The sequence below is a fragment of the Ostrinia furnacalis genome, unplaced genomic scaffold (assembly GCF_004193835.3).
Source record: "Ostrinia furnacalis isolate ACB-3 unplaced genomic scaffold, ASM419383v2 OfSCF1456, whole genome shotgun sequence".
In the NCBI taxonomy this organism is placed as follows: Eukaryota; Metazoa; Arthropoda; class Insecta; order Lepidoptera; family Crambidae; genus Ostrinia; species Ostrinia furnacalis.
The window spans coordinates 85,197-108,478 of record NW_021131695.1 but is presented as its reverse complement, the minus strand read 5'-3'; the positions used below and the strand labels follow the sequence as shown (position 1 = coordinate 108,478).

The following is a 23,282-nucleotide window of genomic DNA, read 5'->3' as shown; positions in this document are numbered from 1 at the left end:
AAATACTTTTTTTTTTGTAAATACATACTTATTATACATAGAAAACACCCAGTCCAATACAAACAAATATGTTCATATTATAAATATTCACACAAATGTTTGTACTGTGCGGGAATCGAACCCGCTACCTCCGGAATAGTAGTCCGTTTCGAACCACTACCAGGCCTGTTCATCTCCGCGAGTTTACATCTAAAACAAAACACGCACGATGGCCCACCTACAGGATACTATTCGACAAGGCCTCACATACGAGCGAACATTGACTCACGCACGCGTATTCTTGTGTATGATGGAAGGAAATAAAGAAAATGGTGTACTAAATACTGTGCAGTATTTAACTGCCTAACGGCCGAATACTGAAACGCCATTTAAATATTTGACGGCTTCTCAAATAGTTAAGCAGCTCCTAAACTTACATTTCGCATACTCAAAACAATATCTGAGCAGTTCTCAATTTTTAAGCACCTCTCAAATTAAGTTGCACTCAAACGCCACTTAAGGCGATTACATGGCCGAACGACCTTGAGCATTAGAGCGAGACAACGCGCCTCACGCCGCGCGCCCGCGCTTCTGCCCGATACCAAAGTGCGCTCAGAATACAGATGCGAAGCGCTGCCAATTCTAACATAACTGCCTACGGGAATGTTAACTCGATTTTAATTTACGCAGATCGAAAAAAATTGCGATGAATGATTATATTTCAATTAGACATCATTATACTTTAATTAGTACCATAACTATGAAAAATAAACAGTTATTTCCTACTGTAAAGTTTGCAAAAAGGGACATACCTAAGTAGTTTGAAAGTTAGGCTGACGATATTCGTGTGTCTAAGTGAGCTTCTAAACAGTTTTTAAGTGTGTGTACGAGTACCTACCTAAATGTAAATGTCTGTCTGTGCAGGTAGATAGGGATAGAGACATGCGATTTTTGGTTTTACAAAGATAATACGATAGAGAACAATACAAAGTAATAAAAACCACCGGTTATAGGGGCATTTTTTGGAGAAATTTATCAAATAACCAAAAAAACACGAATTTTTAAGCAGATTTTTTTCAAAAAGTATAATTTTTTATTATTTTTTGGCATTTTTTGTGTATTTTATGTATTTTTTTAGTATCGCCTGTTATTTAGCATTATTACTGTTTTTATTTTATTAGGATATACCGCTTAGTTTAAAAGTTATTACGTTTTCTTTACAATAAGTGATTGGAAGAAAAAAAATTCTATAAAAAATTAAAAAAAAATCTCAAAAATTTTTTGACCTCTTTTTTGTCGATAAAAACAGGTCTAGTTTTATCTATTTTCATATGTACACTTTAACGTGACTCACACTGTATAAACAAGTAGTAGGGTTTCAAGCTATTTTAATTTTTCATTTTTTTTGCCTGTTATGTCTTACCACTTCACTTAAAAATTAAGGATTGATGGTGAAAACTGACATAAAACAATTATTTTGCGTTTTTAAGCAGGGTGGAGAAAAACTTTTATCAATATTGTAGTGTAACCCTTGCCCTTGCTAAGATTGCTTAGGAACATGCTAAAGTGTGTTTAACACACGCCGCATGCGGTCGTCTGTCCATCGCCCCATTAACAATTCAAAGTGCGTACGCTTTGGCTTTGTAGCGGGTTCGGAGAAACGAAATTGGGTAAATCGCTTCACTCAACGGGACCTCTTGTTTGGAAGTCAGCTGGTGTTTTGAATATTAGTAGGTTTTTTCCCGTCACGTAGGTCACGTCTCTAGAAATGAGAACTCGATGGAGAGACTGGTAGTTCAGGGCCAGGTGGAAGGCAGGAGTGCTAGGAGTCTCAAATTTGGGGTTTCTTTTAGAATGGAGGTGCTCACTAAGAATGGATTTTACGAAACTCCACCCCTAAGAGGGTAAAACGGGATCCACAGGCAGAGTTACTTTAGCGTTTAATTCGGTACCCACAGCCTCAACAAAGTTAGTAATAATTCTTCCATGATTACAAGACTATCAGAATAAGCGTCCCATTACCATTTTATGATTACAATCAGTCGATTGCGATCGGCGCACGCGCCAGTATAGTTGTAGAGGATTTATGGATAGTGTTATAGGAAACTGCGGGAGATATGTGTGAGTTTTTTTAGTATATTGTTGTGATTGGTGTTTCGTTGTGTAAATAATTTGTTTGTGTAATAATATTGTGTAATAAAATAACATAACATAAGGCTGAGACCAAACGAGTGAAAATGTGACGTGTTGAATGTACGACACCTTAGAGCTTAGAAAAAGAAGAGTAAGCAGCACTAAGCCGATTTTGATGATTTTTTTATGGGGATAGTTTGAGTCTCAGGGCAAAGGAAAGAAAGGACATAGGATAGTTTTTATTCCGGTTGTTAAAATAGGGATGCGCGTGATAATTTTTTGTGAGAGACAAAATTTAACGCGGGCGAATCCGTGGGCAAAAGCTAGTAAAAAATAAATGGAAAGAAATATTGCTTTGTTAGTTCTGAGCATATTCTCCAAGCTCACTTTTATTTTTTGCCAACCTGTCCCTTTAATTAAAGGACATTGTCAGAAACCGCCTAAAAAACCGCCCAAAAACATTAACCCATCATAATTATTTTCTATTTTTTTAAATACATTAAGCACCCTTTCATTCTAATGGACACTTAAGCATTGAAAAATTAAATAAATAAGTCTTTTAACGTTTATTCTATAATACTATTACAACTTCCGGACGTTTTGGTGCGTGGCATGGTCTAAAACCTATCAAGTTCCATTATTTTTGCCGATAAAATCTGTACGAGACATTACCGTACTTTATTGCTGGGAGTCCATGTATAGTGATGTTCCTGCGGCCATCATAGACAATAAAATATCGATTTATACATTCACACAATACATTAGACGCCATGTTGTCATAAACGACATATTATAAAATCGCTGTGATTTAATATTCTTAATCATTAATTTTATGGCAAGTGTCCATCAGGAATCATTGTTCTTACACACAGAATCGTATTATTTCGCTTTCGGGTAGTAATATGTCAAAATTGTTGGTTCTTAGGCGAACAATGTATGGAGAACGAACATTGTCCTTTGCAACGCTACTCAGAAGTTAAGTATAATCAAGCAATTATAGAATTTTAGATCCGCTCCAATAGGTGTATTAATAACTTATTTACATACTAGCGGCCGTCCGCGTCTTCGTACGCGTGGATCCCGTTTTACCCCCTTAGGGGTGGAGTTTCGTATAATCCTTTCTTAGCGGATGCCTACGTCATAACATCTACCTCCATGCCAAATTTCAGCCCGATCCGTCCAGTGGTTTGGGCTGTGCGTTGATAGATCACTGTCAGTCAGTCAGTCAGTCACCTTTGAGTTTTGTATATTTAGATGCACATAGAGTGTACAGTTTTGTTGTAAAACCGCTTTTATTTCCAGTACATAAGGTACAACAGTGTGTAACTTGATCAGCCGTCTTTATTCTAACCAGCTTTGTTTGATTTATAACGTCCTTCTTAAACGGTTTATGGTGAAGAATGTGAATCAGTTTCTTCAATGCATTGTTAAATAGTAGCATACTCAAAATAAGATTAGCTTTTTGGTACCTTAACCCGGCGTCATTGAGGCAGGGTCAATATGACCCTGCAAGTTTTGCATACGAAAATTTGCTTAGAAGTAATTGCCGCACACAACCGTCTGTCTCAGTAGCTGCAGCAAAGGATCACCCCTCCCCTTCACGTACCTCACTTCAGTCGTCCGTCGCCCGCGCAAGGAGCAACACGTATGTAAACGTGCGACCGGGTAATTATGACCCAGCTCAACGGTGACGTTGCTGTTTTGTGCCATATTTTTTTTATGTTTTATTTAGTTTTACTTATTTACGATACTTTATTTTCCGATACTTGTCTAATATGGACCCGGAAGAACGTGAGCGTCGTCGAATCTTGGCGATACTGGAAGAATCCTCAGATAGTGATGAAAATGAACCTTATGCATCTGATTTGGAAAATGAAGATCATGTTAGTGTTCGTAGCCAGGAAAGTGATACCGACCAAGAAGTAAGTGCAACAATTACGTCAATCCAGTTTTTTGAATGTAATGGCTCCAAATGACGACAATTCCGAATCGTCAGACCTCGAGGTACGAGATCCCTTTTATAGCGGGAAAGATGGTACTAAATGGTATAAAATTCTAATGATAGAGAGCATAGGTAGTATAGATTTGATTTAAGTATTATTTTCGTTAGAAACGATATTGCTTTTTGTTGATTAAAAAAAAATAAGAAAAGAGTCACAGTTTTGTTGTATAATTAATAGTGTATAAGAAAAATGAAAAATAAAAATTATTGCATACATTACCAATGTTTTATTGCTGCTATTGATTATATTATACAGTATTTATAATAAATATTAAATTTTAAATATTAAAATTATTTTATACTAGGTGAAATTGTGACAAATATAACCAGGGTCATATTGACCCACCTCAACTTTAGTGTAACCTTTTTCCGCCACAATGACGCCGGGTTAATCCTAACGGAATAGGCCTTAAAATCAGTCTTATTGTCTGATATCTTGTACAAATATAGCTCAATTTGTTTTTAGTGCATCTTAGTGCAATTTTATTTATAAACTCAATCGCATGAGTCGATGTCGCCGCGCTTTGAAATGAATGATGCATAATATCCTGTATTCACGTACTCGCCCTAGCTAAGTCGAACTTTAATTTCGAACTCGTATGTTCTATTTTGTAAGAGACAATATTATATTTACAAATTCGTGTGTGTATTTATCCTAGTTGAGCCGTATTGAAAGAAAGAAAGAAAGAAAGAAACATTTATTGCCATGGACATCACAAAAGACAAAAGGGGTAAAATGAAAAAAAAAAGCAAATAAGACAGAGGTGACATAAAACATACAATGAATGCGCAAGTAAACTAAGCAGTGCCACCCTGTCGCACAGCGATGCCCATCACAATGGGACCCCACTCAGCATATGCCGTGGCCCCCGGTGAGGGAGGCCACGACGCTGGTTTTCAGTGTGCCCCATGCCGAGTGAGAGTCACGGACACTAACCTATACTGCATAAAATATACATACATAAATAATAATAATAGTGCGCGTATAAATTTTAAGTGTAAATACAGACGTAGTAGAAAATAATAATATACGATATAGACGAAGTAGAAAAGATGTGATAAGATATTTATAAATAAAAAGATAATATTTAAAAAACAAAACTGTGTGTGTCTATTGCTGTACTGTTTCTATAGTAATTTGTATTTATTGTGTTGTTTGTTTGTCCCAGGTGGCCCAAAATGGGTTGGAGGTGCTAGCAGCGCTTGCCGAGCGAATGGGCCCGGAGTTCTCGCACTATGTGCCCACTGTGCTGCCCCATATTATTGACAGGTATGTGTCATCATCATCATCATCATCAGGTCATTCAGTCTCTACTGCAGGAGCATGACCAATCTAATTTACCTGGTAAATGGAGGATTTGAACCAAATATGAGCACGACTTTCTAATTTACTGACCATATTGACCCATTTTCTGGTGCTGGTAAAATTTTGGCCGCCGTATTTTGGTTCTTAAATTATTTCTCTAATAGTCAAGAGAGACAAGCTAGAACAATTTAAGCCAAAAATATTTACACTTATTTTTTGCATAAGTAAAAATCGTTGATTGTGTAGTGAAGTAAATTAGTTTCACTTATTGAGTTAATTTTTCGCATGGAAGATGCATAAAGTTTAAGAGTTGACAGTTTCTATTGGCTGAATGTAGCCGTTAAAACATACTTTTAGAGTGCTTGCACATTCAGGGAACTTCAGCAAGCGACTAACGTGAAAGCCGTCTTATAACCCACACGGTATACAGGGTGTCCCGTAATGTAACGTCAAGCCGGAACTGGGTGTTGAGGCAAGTTATGCTGGTTATCAGAAAAATATAAAAAAAAATCTATGTGGCATTTTGTCAAAATAATAGGCATTTAAAAAAAAACAAAAAAAATCTACTCCCGGTGACGGTCTTTTTACTCGTGTTGCCACAAATCTTCACTTTTTCCAAGTTTTTTTTTTGTTATGTAACCCTGAATAATGCTTCTCTAAATTGTTATCAAAATTACAAAACCAGCCGCTCCAGCTTGGATGAAAAAAATACATTATTCCCAAAAAATTTTTCAAAATAAAAATTTTGCATCCAATGTATTTTTTTCATCCAAGCTGGAGCAGCTGGTTGATAACAATTTAGAGAAGCATTATTCAGGGTTAAATAACAAAAAAAAATTTGGAAAAAGTTAAGATTTGTGGCAACACGAGTAAAAAGACCGTCACCGGGAGTAGATATTTTTGTTTTTTTTAAATGCGTAATATTTTGACAAAATGCCACATAGATTTTTTTTTATATTTTTCTGATAACCAGCATAACTTGCCTCAACACCCAGTTCCGGCTTGACGTTACATTACGGGACACCCTGTATATTTTTTTTATGCAAGACAAGGCAGGTATTTGACCGCAATCGCACCTGATGTTAGGTGAGATGCGATCTAGGATGGTACATATCTGCCCTGTAAGTGCCTATTCACTCTCGCCTTGAAAAGGCCCGCGTTATAGTGTTCAGGAAAGAGCAGCAGGCAGTGCGTTAATCTCATTAAAAATCTAAAATCATGATTATGATGACCAAGCTGTCAATTTTATTATAATTAATTACCCAATGACTCCAGCTAATCATGCCAACTTAACCCATTGTTTATGCCCAAGGATGTGACGTCACACCCACCAGAGCGTCACAACCAATGGCTCGTGACAGCATGAATTATATTTATGCTAAGTTCTGTCACATTGTTTTCATAATGCTGAGATAATTTATGCCTTATTGTAAAGGAGGAAGATGCGATTGTCGATTGTGTGGTTTGGTTTGTTATAATGTTGGCTTAGTATGCCTTTATTGTAGAAAGATAAAGCATACTTAGCTTCCTTGAAACGTAATTTGTTCAGTTCAGTATCTCTTTCACTAATTAGTTAAAAGAAAGAGACAAACTGATCAAAACGATCATTATTCTCCCTTTATCTTGCAAATAAAAAGAAAGTCATTTAAGTTGGCGAGAAAGTGACGTCATAGTTTGTTATTGCCATAGAAAATCTTGTTTTGCCAGCTCATAAAAAAATCAATTGGCTAGTGTGTCAACTACATCATGTTTTGTTAACTTAATAAGGCAAACATACCCCAACGTCACTAAACTGGACTGCAAAGAAAAAAGGTCGGTCAGAAAATCTTCTTTATCTTCAAAAGTACCTGTCCTAGCTTTATGAAACAAAACATACTGGAAAAACTACTTAATTGAATTTACATTGTGTGTCTATCTTAATAAAATTGTTTTAAATCTTTTCGGTCATCATAGGGCTCCCCCAATGACTTCCATGTTGACCGGTTGGTAGCGGCCTGCGTCCAGCGCCTTCCTGCTACCTTTATGATGTCGTCGGTCCACTTTGTGGGTAGACATTCCAATCTTTTCGGTGTTTATCTGTTAATCGTTATAATATTTTGTATTTTCCTTCCAGACTAGCGGACACCAAAGAGTGCGTTCGTCACATGGCCCGCGTGTGCCTATCCGCGCTAGGAGAGAGCCGCGCGGCCCCCCCTCGGGCCCTTTTAGCCCGCCTGACCCCCGCGTTACAACACAAGGCCCCCCATACCAGGGAGGAGGCCGTGAGGTGTATACAGGCGCTGCTAGACACGTGAGTGACAGTCTACCTCCTTCCAGAAGCTAGTTTTGCCTCGCTCCCAATAGACAGTCACCCTATTATTCTGTAGTGCCCTGATAGTTTGCCTCTCTCCTGAGCTTTTGAATATAGCTCCAGAGAATTAGCTGAGAGGTTGAAAGGAGTATACAGGCGCTTCTAGACACGTGAGTGACCTTCTACCTCCTTCTAGAGAGTCTTTAGCTTCAGTTGGCTCTAGGAGAGAGCCGCGCGGCCTCCCCTCGGGCCTTACTGGCCCGCCTCACCCCCGCGCTACAACACAAGGCCCCCCATACTAGGGAGGAGGCCGTGAGGTGTATACAGGCGCTGCTGGACACGTGAGTGACAGTCTACCTCCATCTAGATTCTAGTTCTTCTTACTTGATTTGGTCCCAGGAGTGTCTCCAGCTGTCATTCATAAGCTTCCTGCTAGCTCGCCTTACCCCCGCTTTAAAGCATATGAAGTGACAAGAAGGAAGGTGCTATGAGGTGTATACAGGCGCTACTAGACACGTGAGTGACCTTCGTCTCTTTCTAGCTTGAGTTGTTCCTAAAAAAGTGTCTCCCTGTCATCCCCTCATGACAGGAAGGAGGCTGTAAAGCAGTCTTTCCCAAAGTGGGAGATAACGCCCCCTTGTGGGCGCTGCAGGCTTAAAGGGGGGCGGTAAGAGACCCAGATAAAAAATCGGGACGTTGTGTAGAGGCTTGGGAGGCGTCATCTACTAGGAGGACTCTTAGACATCGACTGAGCTCGACTCTTGACTACAAAAATGGGGGGCGCTAAAAAATAATGTATTCTCAAAGTGGGCAGTAGACCAAATAAGTTTGGGAACCACTGCTCTAGAGTGTCTCTAGCTTGAGTTGATCCTAGGAGAGAGCCGCGCGGCCCCCCCTCGGGCCTTACTGGCCCGCCTCACCCCCGCGCTACAACACAAGGCCCCCCATACTAGGGAAGAGGCCGTGAGGTGTATACAGGCGCTGCTAGACACGTGAGTGACTTTCTACCTCCTTCTAGAGAGTCTCTAGCTTGAATTGACCCTAGGAGAGTCTTCTTCTAGCTTCCAGTTAGCTGGTCTCACCTTCACGCTAAAGCATAAAGCACCTCATACTAGAGAAGAGGCTGTAAGGTGTATACAGGCGCTGCTAGACACGTTAGTGACCTTCTACCTCCTTCTAGAGAGTCCTTAGCTTCAGTTGGCCCTAGGAGAGAGCCGCGCGGCCCCCCCTCGGGCCCTACTGGCCCGCCTCACCCCCGCGCTACAACACAAGGCCCCCCATACCAGGGAGGAGGCCGTGAGGTGTATACAGGCGCTGCTAGACACGTGAGTGACAGTCTACCTCCATCTAGATTCTAGTTCTTCTTACTTGATTTGGTCCCAGGAGTGTCTCCAGCTGTCATTCATAAGCTTCCTGCTAGCTCGCCTTTCCCCCGCTCTAAAGCATAAGAAGTGACAAGAAGAAAGGTGCTGTGAGGTGTATACAGGCGCTGCTAGACACGTGAGTGACCTTCGTCTCTTTCTAGCTTGAGTTGTTCCTAAAAAAGTGTCTCCCTGTCATCCCCTCATGACAGGAAGGAGGCTGTAAAGCAGTCTTTCCCAAAGTGGGAGATAACGCCCCCTTGTGGGCGCTGCAGGCTTAAAGGGGGGCGGTAAGAGACCCAGATAAAAAATCGGGACGTTGTGTAGAGGCTTGGGAGGCGTCATCTACTAGGAGGACTCTTAGACATCGACTGAGCTCGACTCTTGACTACAAAAATGGGGGGCGCTAAAAAATAATTTATTCTCAAAGTGGGCCAGTAGACCAAATAAGTTTGGGAACCACTGCTCTAGAGTGTCTCTAGCTTGAGTTGATCCTAGGAGAGAGCCGCGCGGCCCCCCCTCGGGCCTTACTGGCCCGCCTCACCCCCGCGCTACAACACAAGGCCCCCCATACCAGGGAAGAGGCCGTGAGGTGTATACAGGCGCTGCTAGACACGTGAGCGACTTTCTACCTCCTTCTAGAGAGTCTCTAGCTTCAGTTGATCCTAGGAGAGAACCGCGTGAGGTGTATACAAGCGCTGTTTGGCCTGTGAGTGACCTGTCCCTTTTTTAGAGTGAGTTGACTCTAAGAGAGAGTCGCCCAGTAGTCTAACAGAAAGCTAAAGCCCGGTCTCCGAGCACGTAAAATTTTGTCCAATGACCCCAAGCTACCCATCCTTATTGCTCGCGCGTAATTATGTTGCTGTCGCGCTCGCACACTCAATGCGGGCGCCCGTCGCACAGTCGCGACAGCAATATAATTACGCGCGAGCGATAAGGATGGGTAGCTTGGGGTCATTGGAAAAAATTCTACGTGCTCACAGACCAGACTATAGCTGGACTCACTTTCACTCTAAAGTCTAAAGCATAAAACGCCCCATACCAGGGAAGAGACCATGAGGTGTATACAGGCTAGTAGACACGTGAGTGACCTTCTTTCTACCTTCTTCTAGTTAAGTTGATTCTAAGAGTCACCCTATTATTCTGTAGTGCACTGCTAGTTTGCCTCTCACCTAAGCTTCAGAATATAGCCACAGAAAAGTAGTTGAGAGGCTGTAAGGTGTATACAGGCGCTGCTAGACACGTGTGTGACCTTCTACCTCCCTCTAGAGAGTCTCTAGCTTGAGTTGACCCTAGGAGAGTCTCCCAGCCTTCTTCTAGCTTCCAGTTAGCTGGTCTCACCTTCACGCTAAAGCATAAAGCGCCTCATACCAGGGAGGAGGCCGTGAGGTGTATACAGGCGCTGCTAGACACGTGAGTGACCTTCTACCTCTTTCTAGAGAACTCCAGACACATCTGTCTGAAAGAATCTAGTTTCTAGCTCAAGTGGCTCCCATGAGAGAGTCTCCCAGCCTTCTTCTAGCTTGCAGTTAGCTCGTCTTACCCCCGCGTTTCAACACAAGGGAGGGAAGAGGCCGTGAGGTGTATACAGGCGCTGCTAGACACGTGAGTGACTTTCTACCTCCTTCTAGTTGAGTTGATTCTAAGAGAGAGTTCTGTAGTGTCCTGCTAGTTTGCCTCTCACCTAAGCTTCAGAATATAGGCACAGAAAAGTAGTAGAGAGGCTGTAATGTGTATACAGGCGCTGCTAGACACGTGAGTGACCTTCTACCTCCTTCTAGAGTCTCTAGCTTAAGTTGCTCCCTAAAGAGAGTCTCTCAGTATTATTCTGCAGTGCCCTGATAGTTTGCCTCTCTCCTGAGCTTCAGAATATAGCCACTGAAAAGTAGTTGAGAGACTGTAAGGTGTATACAGGCGCTGCTAGACACGTGAGTGACCTTCTACCTCCTTCTAGAGTCTCTAGCCTGAGTTGATCCTAGGAGAAAGTCACTCAGTAATTTTCTAGCTTCCTGTTAGCTGGTCTCATCTTCACGCTAAAGCATAAAGCGCCTCATGCCAGGGAGGTAGACGTAAGGTGTATACAGGCGCTGCTAGACACGTGAATGACCTATCACCTTCCGAGTCTCTAGTTTGAGTTGATTTTAGGAGAGAGCCGCGCGAGTCTCCAGCTGTCATTCTTAAGCTTCCTGCTAGCTCCCCAACGCAAGGCGTCTCAACGTTCGAATAATCTTTAGTACTACGCAAGCAATGTAAGCTGATTACATTATGACGTCGCTGCTGTCATCATTGCTTACACGAGAAATGTGTTCTGTGGGTTGAGTGTGAGTTTACATCTAACGCGCTAACTAGTGAGCGCGTTTAAAAAATGTATGAAAATTTTAGTTTTTGAACGTTTTCCGCTAGGGGCGCTGTACAATCCGTCATACATTAAATAACATTTTTTGACGCGCTCACTAGGATGAAAACTGACACTCAACCCTCTGTTTTTGGGCACATTGCTGCGACACCGGCCACGCCCCCTTGTTACATCTCCCTTTAGTTACTGTGATCTGTGATTATAACTCTTTGTCACTAACATCTATTTCTTCATTGTACACAGATACGGCGCTACGGAGCTACAGCTGCGAGCGGCGGTGCCTAACCTAGCTGCTTTAGTGGGCGACCCCAACAGCGCCGTGCGGGACGCCGCCATGCAGTTGCTGGTGGATGTTTATAGACATGTTGGTGAGTACCACGATACAAAGGGCGATGCTACGCTACAGGGTGATAGCATTAGTAGTTAGGTTAGGTTAGGTTAGGACGCCATGCTACAGACGGTGACACCACGCTACACAGCGCGATACCACGATACAGAGCGCGACGCTACGCTACAGAACGCAACGTTACGCTAAGGAGTGCAACACTGCGGAACAGGACGCCAGCTTTAGTAGCTATACGGCGTGACGCTAGGTTACAGAGCGCGACGCTAGGCTACAGAGCACGACGCTACGCTACAGAGGCGCGACCCCAACAGCGCCGTGCGGGACGCCGCCATGCAGCTGCTGGTTGATGTTTATAGACATGTCGGTGAGTACCACGATACAAAGGGCGAGGCTACGCTACAGGGTGCTAGCATTAGTAGTTAGGGCGCGACGCCTTGCTACAGAAGGCGACACCACGCTACACAGCGCGACGCCACGCTACACAGCGCGACGCCACGCTACACAGCGCGACGCTACGCTACAGAACGCAACGTTACGCTAAGGAGTGCAACACTGCGGAACAGGACGCCAGCTTTAGTAGCTATACGGCGCGACGCTAGGCTACAGAGCGCGACGCTAGGCTACAGAGCGCGACGCTACGCTACACAGCGCGACACCACGATACACAGCGCAATACGACGCGATCATAACAGCGCCGTGCGAGACGCCGCCATGCAGCTGCTGGTGGATGTGTATAGACATGTTGGTGAGTACCACGCGACACCACGATACACAGCGCGACCCAAGAGCGACGCCGCTATGCCATAGATGCCTATAGACACGTCGGTGAGTACCACGCGACACCACGATACACAGCGCGACACCACGATACAGAGCGTGACACTATGCTACACAGAGCGACGCCACGCTACACAGTGCGACGCTGCGCTACACAGCAGGACGCTACGCTACAGAGCTCGAACCAAAAGCGACTCCACTGTGCTGTTGTTGATAGATGTTTAAAGACACTTTGGTGAGTACAGCGCGACGCTACGATACAGGACGCCAGCATTCCGTTTCCGTTCAGCCAGTCGGCCGTTTGGTGTAGTGGTTCAGAACGGACTGCTATGCCGAGAGGTCCCGGGTTCGATTCCCGGCCGGGCAGAAATTGAAATGATGAATTTTAATTTCTGTGACGGGTCTGGGTGTTACTATGTATAATATGTATGTATTTTTAAAAAAAAGTATATAAGTAGTATATCCGTTAAGCTAGCACCCATAACACAAGCATATTAATTGCTTACTTTGGGGCTAGATGGCGCTGTGTGAGATTGTTCAAAGATATATTTATATTTATTAGTATCTATAGGGCGCGACGTTAAGCTACACAACGCGACTATACGTTACAATGCGCGATGCTACATTACATAATGCGATGCCACGTTACATTGCGCTACACAGCGCGACCCAACGCTACAGAAGGGACGCTACACAGCGCTACCTAACAGTGCCGCATAGCGCGACGCTACACACTTTGATTCTATGCTACAGAGCGCGACGTTACAGAAAGAGACGCTACAGAGCAATATGATATAGACCAATACAAATTGTCGTTGACGCTTTTTTATATTCCCTTTTAAACGTAAATTATAATTATGTATGTTTCTTTCTGTGCAGGTGAAAGACTGAGATCAGACTTGAAGAAGAAAGAATTGCTGCCGGCACAGAAGTTGATGCTGCTAGAACAGAAGTTCGACGAGGCGAGAGAGGCAGGCCTATTGTTACCTACAGGTAAGATAGATCAAAGTAATATATTCAAATCAAATCAAAAATATTTTATAAATTTTGACCAGTATTTTGGCACTTATGAACGTCAAAAATAAAAATGTTGTCATTTTTGGCCCTGTCAGCGTCTAAATAACGGGACTATTCCCACCTCTCTTACCCACCGCTGCAACTCCTGTGTAGCCAGGATCTACAGCTTGACCGCCAATAAAATCACAACCAGTGAAGTCAAGTTTGTCCCGGGGAAAATTAAACTCGTTGGATCCAGAACTAAATTAATCAGAAGAAAAAGAATTGAGTTCAAAGTTGAGGTGCTTGTTTTCACTGTAATCTTTGCGCTAGTAATCTTGTGTATGTTGCTACAACTGAGATACCACTCCTGAGATAATGTATTGAGTTTATTATTTAATTTTATGTAAATAGTCTCACAGGATTAGTTTCCAAATAGAAAATTACATGTTAAGCGGGCTCATCTATTCAAGGGTGATTTTAAAATGAAATATTTATAGGTAACTTGATTAGAAGATAAGCATGCTCAAGCCAATCTCAATTTAGAAACAGGGCCTAAGGTCTCCTTATAATTAGAGGCGCAGTTGCAGCGCGACGTGCATTACGATTTAAGTAACTGTATCAAAAGTAAACCTCCGCCTTCTCACTTTTCCAATTAGGGTTCGCGCGCACGAGTGACTTTTGTCCCCCTAACTGATTCGTCATACTAAATCCATGGAGATATATGGAATTGCACGCACGTAGTGACGTGACAGTGACAAAAACTTTTTGTCACCTCAAAAAGTCATGGTGACCAAAGTCGCCTGTGCGCGTAAGCCCTTAGAAGGTAATAAGAAAAATCCTCACTGGATGGATCTCCGATCTTCTAAGTGAAATAGTACTGTTTTTACTAGAGATGAAACGGATAGTTGTTTGGCCGGATACCGGATACCGGATATCCGGCCAGCTGCTAGGCCGGATAGCCGGATATCCGGCGGCCGGATAGTTGGCCCATTTTCTCGTTGCATGTCGTGACGAGTTTAGCGCCGCACAGGTGCTTCGAACGCGATCAGTGGGTCTACTATACTCTGATTTTTAATTCGACGGAATTTTGACATTTCGACTAAGAATGGAGAGCATTTTCACAAATTAAAAAATAATCCTTTCTTGAATTTAAGGTTTCACTTGAAAAACTAAGGCTAAATGTACTGATCATTTCAAAATGGTTATTTGAATTTTTATTATCATAAATTTAAAGTTACAAAAAAAATTGGGATTTTTTTTCTATTACTGGACTTCATGGACAATAATCCATGGGTAACAAACCTTTTTTATAAAATCCTTTTGAACAAGACAACAACAAGATGCCAATAATAATGATTGATAAATCAATACATATTTTCGTTTATGATAATAATTATTATTATGTTGTTTTACTGTGTTAAAAACACGTTTTTTTCTATCTAATCTCTAAGATGTACATAATAATTAGTGTACATTGAATTCACAAAACAAACAATAGTTCATTCTTGTAAGTTGTAGGTACTTGATGAAATTTCATTTCATATTATTTATTAATAATTCAAAGCAAAAAAGGCTTATTACATCTGAATTGTCAAAAAATTACAGCTGTCAGAATTCCGCCGAATTAAAAATCGGACTTTAGTACACTAGTCACACTTTTCGAAAATCGAATCCTTCCGAATAGAATGACAGATTTTGCCACTTGTCTAATTCGGGTGATTTCGGTTGCTTTAGTGAGCGTGTGATTGAATAGCGAAAATTAAATTAGTTTACTTGCTGCGTAATCTGACTGAACTGCATGCATCATGTCACCAGACCATCAGTGAAAAATAGATCCCCCTTTTGATTTGGAAATATTTCGACATTAGCAGATGTTTACTATTTATGTATTCGTCATTAGAGTGATTAGCCCAGAAAAATAAATTAGTTTTTTGAAAGGCCTTAATAGGTATGGCATTTTTGGACTTTAAATAAAAGCCGTCATTATTATAAGCGATTTTATTGATATTTACCTCAAAGATTAATGTATTTCATTTTATTAATAGGAAAATGTCGTAGATTTTTAATATCCGGTATCCGGCCGGATAGTGAGTTACTATCCGGTATCCGGCCGGATAGTAAATTTAGGCCGGATATCCGGCCTACCGGATAGTTACCGGATATCCGTTTCATCTCTAGTTTTTACACTAATTTTTCCATCCACAGCGACGTCAGGCGGCGACGAGCCGGACTTCATAGCGCGCAGCGCGAAACGCACCATGACCATACCCACCTCAGCTCGTTCCAGGGATGGAGACAGTTCTGGCGCTTCCACACCAGGTCAGTACATCATCATCGGCATTTCAGCATTATAGGAGTCCACAAGTAGATTTAGGGGGGCCAAGGATAATAAATAATGTAAAATACAGGGTGTTAGGTAAATGGGTATATGAGCCGACACTAGCCCATGTTAACATGGTCATATAAATGGTATGGTGAAGTCAGAAAATTGATATCTTCATTTAAACTATTTTAATTTTCATACAAATCGGATTTTGTAAAATTTATTTTGTATGAAAAGGACATTGGGAACTTTAATATGAGAAAATGCCCCACGGCGGACAAAAATGAAACGTATTTTATTTCAAAGCTTTATACTTGTAGGTATATTCACTTAAAGCGCTATGTTGTTTGTTTTTTCAAACAGGTTACTTTTTTATTATAGGTTACTAGCGCTTAATTGAGTCAGTGTATGAGGCATGGGAGCGGCCCGGGAGGGTATTGTTGTGACGTGCAACGTCAACGACAATTCAGATTATGATAAGCGCCTATAGTACCTTTAACAATCAAATTAGACTTCAAAATGTTACGCTCGTTGTGCTGTCGTCTGTTCATTACACAAGAAGTGATAATTACGAGAAACAAAAAAAAAACAACCATTTATTTTCTCTAACTTCATAACTAAACCTGAAAAATAAATAATTCAACCGTCTAAGTATTCTGAATCGAACTCTATTCAAATTCAGGATTTTGAATGTTTTAAATATTGAAGTTCAACTAATCACGGGCTCGATTGAGTCACAAGCTTGACTTCGAATGGAGATTTGAGTTTTGCATGACATTACTGTAGGTGTATGATGTCCAAATCTTCAAACATAATTTACATCTATCTATCAATAAAAACTAATATTTAATTCTCTTCTCTTCACCATGTCTTCACCGGCTCGCTGCTCATCACCTGGGACTGTCCATCACCACGTAACCTCATCACCGATCTAACTAATGACTTGACACACTAATACTGTCAACACATGTTGTGACAACTTCATAAAATCTACAAAAATGCCACGACTAAAAACTGCATGTGTCGTGACAAATTCAATCTTTAAAAATGTCATAACTGAAACTACATCTTTTAAAAAATGCAATGCGGTAATAAATGATCATTTTCAAAATGCATGTGCATTATTATTTTTTCTAATGAATTAATTTAATTTTGGATGTATTTTTCTCCGTTGCATATTTAAATTAATATATCTTACCCACATTTTTTGCTAAATTAAATCTAAATTATCACATTTTGCATCGTCAAACTTCTAAACGTCATTGCATATTTCAATTGACATTTCTTACTTTAATTTCTGACTAAATTAAACTTAATTTTCATTGATTACCACATACATTTGACCTTCTGTACCCTACATTTTCGGGATTGGTTCAATTACTTTATCTTGTGGCAATCTTCCACAACTTGTGCAATCCTCTACATTTTGTGACAAACGTCGCACTTCTCTCCAACCAAAAAAAAAATTCCTAATTGTGAATACAAATCTCGTGACAAAACTTGACACACGTCCCCAACTCTACACATCTCGTGACACGTCTCATGACAAAACTACAAATCTCGTGACATATTTGACACCCGTCCCCAACTCGTCACACGTTGTGACAACAGCGTGCGAGCCACCAAAGCGAACAGTTCCAGGATTGTACAGCCTACCATCAGCGAATAGGAAGCCCCCGCCGCCGGCTAAATTCACCTCTGGTGGGAGCGGTAAGTTATAAAACGACTGGGTTTTGGTAATACTTTATACTTTTGTTTTATTTTTCTTATGTTTATTCAAAGCGTTTAATTTGCGTTTTCTCCTTCGAAACTGTAGAAATAGCATCCCCAAAAGTGGGAGCTCTAATGTAATTTTACAGAGACAAATAAAAATCCTTATTTATGACCACAAAGGTTTTCGGAATTTCACTTTTTTTCTGGTAGTTTGTAATTTTTATTACCATAATACCATTGAATTAATCAATGCTTGTACGGGTGAGGTTTTATGGATAAAGTTTCTATAATTCCCACATCTTTTCCCTCCACAAGCAACTGTCGTTCCTCGAACGTGCTAGAACGTAGATTAATATTATTTGATATTAGCCACAAAATAATACAAAATAAGAAACGTAATGCAAGATCAACAACTGTTTGTGCTCTCTTGTCAGAGATTTTTGGCTCTTAACCTTCCCTTTCTCCTACAGTGTCGACAGCAATCGGCAGCGCCTCCACCGGTTCAGGCGAAGCCGGTGCGGTCTCCAGCGAAGCATTTGAGGCTGCTTTCGCGGCCGCCGCTCCTGCTGCCGTGTATGGAGCCAGAGGACTTGACGACTTGTGTCGACACGCCGCCGCCTTGCTGGGAGATAGGGGAGCGGACTGGGAGAAGAGAGTCGACGCGGTGAGTGAAAAGTCCGGTCGCCGAGCACGTAGAATTTCGTCCAATGACCCCAAGCTACCATCCTCATCGCGATTATGCGACAGGCGCCCGCAGTGAGTGTGCGAGTGCGACAGCAATATAATTACGCGCGAGCGATAAGGATGGGTAGCTTGGGGTCATTGGCCGAAATTCTACGTGCTCGGCGACCCGACTTTAGATATAATCTCCCTGTGGCGACATCTATCGACTGGCCATTACAGTCTTAACCAACAGATGGCGCTGACACATAAGTTACTATGTCACACACCACCGCGCCTGCATTCCTGAATCGCGGTGATGGAGTTTTTTACCCTGCTAAGTATACAGTGTGAGTCACGTTAAAGTGTACATATGAAAATAAATGAAACTAGACCTATTTTTATCGACAAAAAAGAGGTCAAAAAATTTTTGAGATTTTTTTTTTATTTTTTATAGAATTTTTTTTCTTCCAATTACTTATTGTAAAGAAAACGTAATAACTTTTAAACTAAGCGGTATATCTTGATAAAATAAAAACAGTAATAATGCTAAATAACAGGCGATACTAAAAAAATACATAAAATACACAAAAAAGGCCAACAAATAATAAAAAAATATACTTTTTGAAAAAAATCTGCTTAAAAATTCGTGTTTTTTTGGTTATTTGATAAATTTCTCCAAAAAATGCCCCTATAACCACTTCAACTGGCATTGGATTCAACATCGGATTCTGACACTTTTACAGTTATGATACCATGAATATCAGTTTATGGTCCTAATTATTTTTATTTTATTTACGACCTTCGACCAGTTGGACACTTTAGATATCTTCTTGTAATAGTGTCAAACTGTCAATATCTTTTTAGCTTTTAACGCAAATCTAGTCTTCAAAGCAGTTTAATCGATTTATTTTATTTTCAAAATCGATATTTTATTGTCTATGATGGCCGCAGGAACATCACTATACATGGACTCCCAGCAATAAAGTACGGTAATGCCTCGTACAGATTTTATCGGCAAAAATTATGGAACTTGATAGGTTTTAGACCATGCCACGCACCAAAACGTCCGGAAGTTGTAATAGTATTATAGAATAAACGTTAAAAGACTTATTTATTTAATTTTTCAATGCTTAAGTGTCCATTAGAATGAAAGGGTGCTTAATGTATTAAAAAAAATAGAAAATAATTATGATGGGTTAATGTTTTTGGGCGGTTTTTTAGGCGGTTTCTGACAATGTCCTTTCGCACGTGACATTAAAGCGAGGAATACACCGCGAGCTAGAATGCTCGGGTAAGCTAATATTGCATTAACACCTGCCGTATCTTCCGATTGTTCGGCAATATCTTATAGTCATTTAATACAAAGTCAAAACTATTAAATTATTTTTTTACAAAGTTTGCAGTCACTGCGTTGAATGAAGTTTGTAGATTAAACATTTTTAATTTTTCTTACTTAATTTGCCAGAATAAATTGAACAGATTAAAAAATAATCCCAAACGAAAAGTTCACTGCACGATATCCCACCTATTGTGGTCCAAAAATTATTCAATTTCGCGTAACATCTAGATACCTACGATCTGATCTGCGAACAAAAAATCGGACAAAGCCACGATTTAACCCTTCACTGGGGGCGGTGATATTAAATTGAAATATTTTCGTTTTATTGTCCGTAATATTTATTTGATTGTTAAATAAATACGGCGTGCGGGACGGCGATTGTACACGGTTTAATGGGGCCGCTCTATTGTTGACGGTTAATTTTTTGATTAATCATTCCTGTTTATGGGGATTCGTTGCGATTCGGTGACGATTCAATTTCTGTTGCTGCTGTGCAATAGCTCTTGTATGCTACAGTAATTAGGTGAATGTATTTATTAAAACCAATTATTTTATTTAGAAATGTTCCACATACAGGTAGATACTAAATGTAGGTAAAAATAATGGGAGGCATTTCCTCCAAGTGATCCTCGATTAGGATTTTAAGAATTTACAGCAACATAAAGATCAAGCGTCGTGAATTTTGCCGTTGCTGAAAGCCTAATTTAGGTATTATTGTAAATTTTTACGCAAATAATTAAGTATTATTTCAAGTCATTCTCAATCATATTTCAGTTTTTGGATTACCGACTGTCAAAAACATCCGCACGTCCAATGCTTGCATAACGCATGCCCTTATCACGTTCAAAAAAATTAATCGTACTTTGATAACTGGGCACAAAAGCGCGTGCGCGCGCGCCGGACAATGCAACGTCATCAATTTTAATCTGCGCGACAATTGCGCGGTGACAAATGTCAGCGCGAGTCATTTATTACGCGGCGCGCGGCGCAAACGGATCGGCTAATAAAGGGTTAACTATTGTTAGCGGAGGCAGATTATATTTGGGTATAATTTAATATTTTGTACGTATGATTAGTTCTTTATCTATGGGCGGTGAGGTGCTTTTATTATTCATGGTTGTTTGAACGGAGGGCATGTTAATCCGCGTTGGTCTGATCTTGCCATGTTTTCAAATTTAAAATCGCATACGACATCATACGGATAATAAAAGAGTCCCTAAACAATTAATAATATGTGAATCGGATCGGCTATATCTTTGAAATATCTACTCTCAACATCAACAACTGAAGAATTGTTGATTAATTTGAATATGATGTATTTGAGGAAATGAATGATTCAATGTTTAAAATTTCCCGTAACATAACGTCTTGAGCTGTTACGACGCATTTATTATGAAATCAAAAGTAAATCAGTTAATACAGAGACGAATAATACCAGCCGTCCCAACATCGATATCAAAACTCGATCAATCACGTCGAGCCCCGAATTTCATATGTCTCTTAATCCTTTCGCAAAAAAGGTCCTTATCGTAAATTATTCAATAGATGGCTCTCTCCCATCGATCATCTTGCGCAAGCGTTCTTGACAAATGCACAGTGGGACTGCAAATCGATTCTAATTAGGGATATTTAAGAGTCATTGTTGTATCGGCGTGTCATGCAGCTGATGTGGATATGTGGGTTTGGAATTTTGGCTAAAATTAGTGACCACACATTACACGATGACGTCATAGAAAATATTACAGATTATGTGGTTTGGCTGAAATCAACGCGTCATCGCGTCATGGCCAGTAAAGTTCAGTAGGAAAATGAGGCGTCAATAAATCAATATTAAACTAATGTTTTGGTTAAATGGCATCAATTTCAAAGCTAATTAATGAATTAACGTACCCGCACGCAACTATGTAGTACCTACCGCATATTCTTTTAATTCAGCAAAATTAAAAAATTGCTTTGCCATTCAAATACAAGCGTCAATTTTTTTCCACTGTAAAAATACTGCAAAACCGGGTACTATTAAACTTAATTAAAGTATAATATATTATCAACTCAATAGATTTTATTAAGCTATTTACCAGTTTAAATAAAACCCAAAATGTGGATCTAATGGGCAATTCACACGGCGCGCTAGATCCAAACGACGCTGTACAATAAAACGACACAATAATTACTGGTAATTGTAAAGGCATAAGTCACCGGTGGCCAGCTGCGGCGGCGACACGCCGGAAGCCGGCGCAGGAAGCACTGAAGACCCTAACAGCCTGACGTATGAGTGTCTAGATGTGACATAAACATTATGTACTTACATCCATGTAGGAAAATCATCATTTTATTGCATGTGCTAATAATGATTCTATCATAGGAAACGTATCTAATCCACTTGTACCTACTCTTTGACACATAATATACGGACCTATGAACTCGTATGTTATAAAAAATTGCAAAAACTAAATTCAAACTCTTGAATTTCATGCTTGTATACTTAGATCAGTGCTGTTTATTTTTGTTGATATATAAAAAAAGGCTGAATAGTATTTCGAAAGCATTTTCAGAATTTGATTTACACCACCTTGTCCACTTGCTCTTTAGAAGCTTCTACGTGTCTCTTTTTTTGCTATTTACACCTATTGAGCGTCACATCTAGCAGACCAAACATTAGACTACGACTACGACACGCCGCGACGCGTCCACCCTTATGATAATATAAGTATATGCGTGATTTTTCATCGGGCGACGCATACGTCGCGATTTATCTAAATTAAGCATCGCATGCGCGTGGCGCGCCGGCCCGCGCCCTGTGATTGCGCCCTTATGTACAGGGTGTTCTGTATTGCAATTATAGTTGTTGTAGGTGTAATTGTAGAGTTTTGAAGATATAAACTCTTATGTGAAACTTTGTTTGTTTTCCTAATAGTACCTACAACATGACCCTTAAAACATTCAGTAACTCACAAAATTAATAAGTTGTGGTTTTGCATAATTATCTTTATATTTAGCTGGACGAAAATATAATGAAATGTATTTTATGACGTAAAAGATATCACAATTTTTCCATGGTTTCGTTCTATTTGGAGATTAGTTTTGGTTAAAAGATTTATGAGAATTAGAAATAAAGGTTGTCAAAGCGCAAAAAATTAAAGAACAATCCACTAGCCGAAAGTGAGTGTTATTATGCTTAGAGCTCATGCTCTAGCTTGCCAAGCGACGCTGACCTACCTGTAGTTAAAGTATTACTCTGCGAAACTTTTCAATCATTTACCTTATACGCATTGTTTATTTAAATCAATGCTTGTCCAAGCTGCCTGTATAGTAACACCTAGTCCCACGAGGGCGGAGGGCAGGTGACTCCAATTAACTCCACCCCGTGTCAGCGGAGCGTGAACGGTTGTGATTCAGCTGATGTCAGACGACGCACTTCGGATCGGTTTTAGGGTTCCGTACAGGTTTGAATGTCTGACACAGACATTTCGCACAAAACACTTATTGGACAGATTGTCAAATAGGAATTGAAGGTCTATATAATAGACGCATAGGTCGGGAAAGTACATATTAATGCCAATTTGAAGTCTTATCATTGAGTATTTTCTGAAAAATACCAGTGACAGACGCACAGGAAATGTAAGTAATCTTTTGAATTCCGTAGTAATATACGTAACGCTAAACATAATATATACCTATTCATATTTATTTAGAAT

The 23,282-nt window shown here is 40.4% G+C and overlaps 1 protein-coding gene and 1 long non-coding RNA gene across 2 annotated transcripts in view; both read left to right on the top strand.

Annotated features, from left to right (window-relative positions):
- LOC114352838 (CLIP-associating protein-like) overlaps positions 1-21,878 on the top strand; it is a 41,463-nt gene extending 19,585 nt beyond the window's left edge. The window contains exons 2-9 of the mRNA XM_028304579.1: positions 5,284-5,384; positions 7,534-7,710; positions 11,671-11,795; positions 13,430-13,543; positions 15,755-15,868; positions 17,484-17,582; positions 18,056-18,260; positions 21,773-21,878. Coding sequence (XP_028160380.1) covers positions 5,329-5,384; positions 7,534-7,710; positions 11,671-11,795; positions 13,430-13,543; positions 15,755-15,868; positions 17,484-17,582; positions 18,056-18,260; positions 21,773-21,878 — 996 coding nt within the window. The 5' untranslated portion in view covers positions 5,284-5,328. The remainder of the gene's footprint in view (positions 1-5,283; positions 5,385-7,533; positions 7,711-11,670; positions 11,796-13,429; positions 13,544-15,754; positions 15,869-17,483; positions 17,583-18,055; positions 18,261-21,772) is intronic.
- On the top strand, positions 3,588-4,034 carry LOC114352830 (uncharacterized). The gene is made up of 2 exons (XR_003655890.1): positions 3,588-3,777; positions 3,901-4,034. It is a non-coding gene; the product is annotated as an uncharacterized LOC114352830 (long non-coding RNA).
- Positions 21,879-23,282: the final 1,404 nt, after the last annotated feature.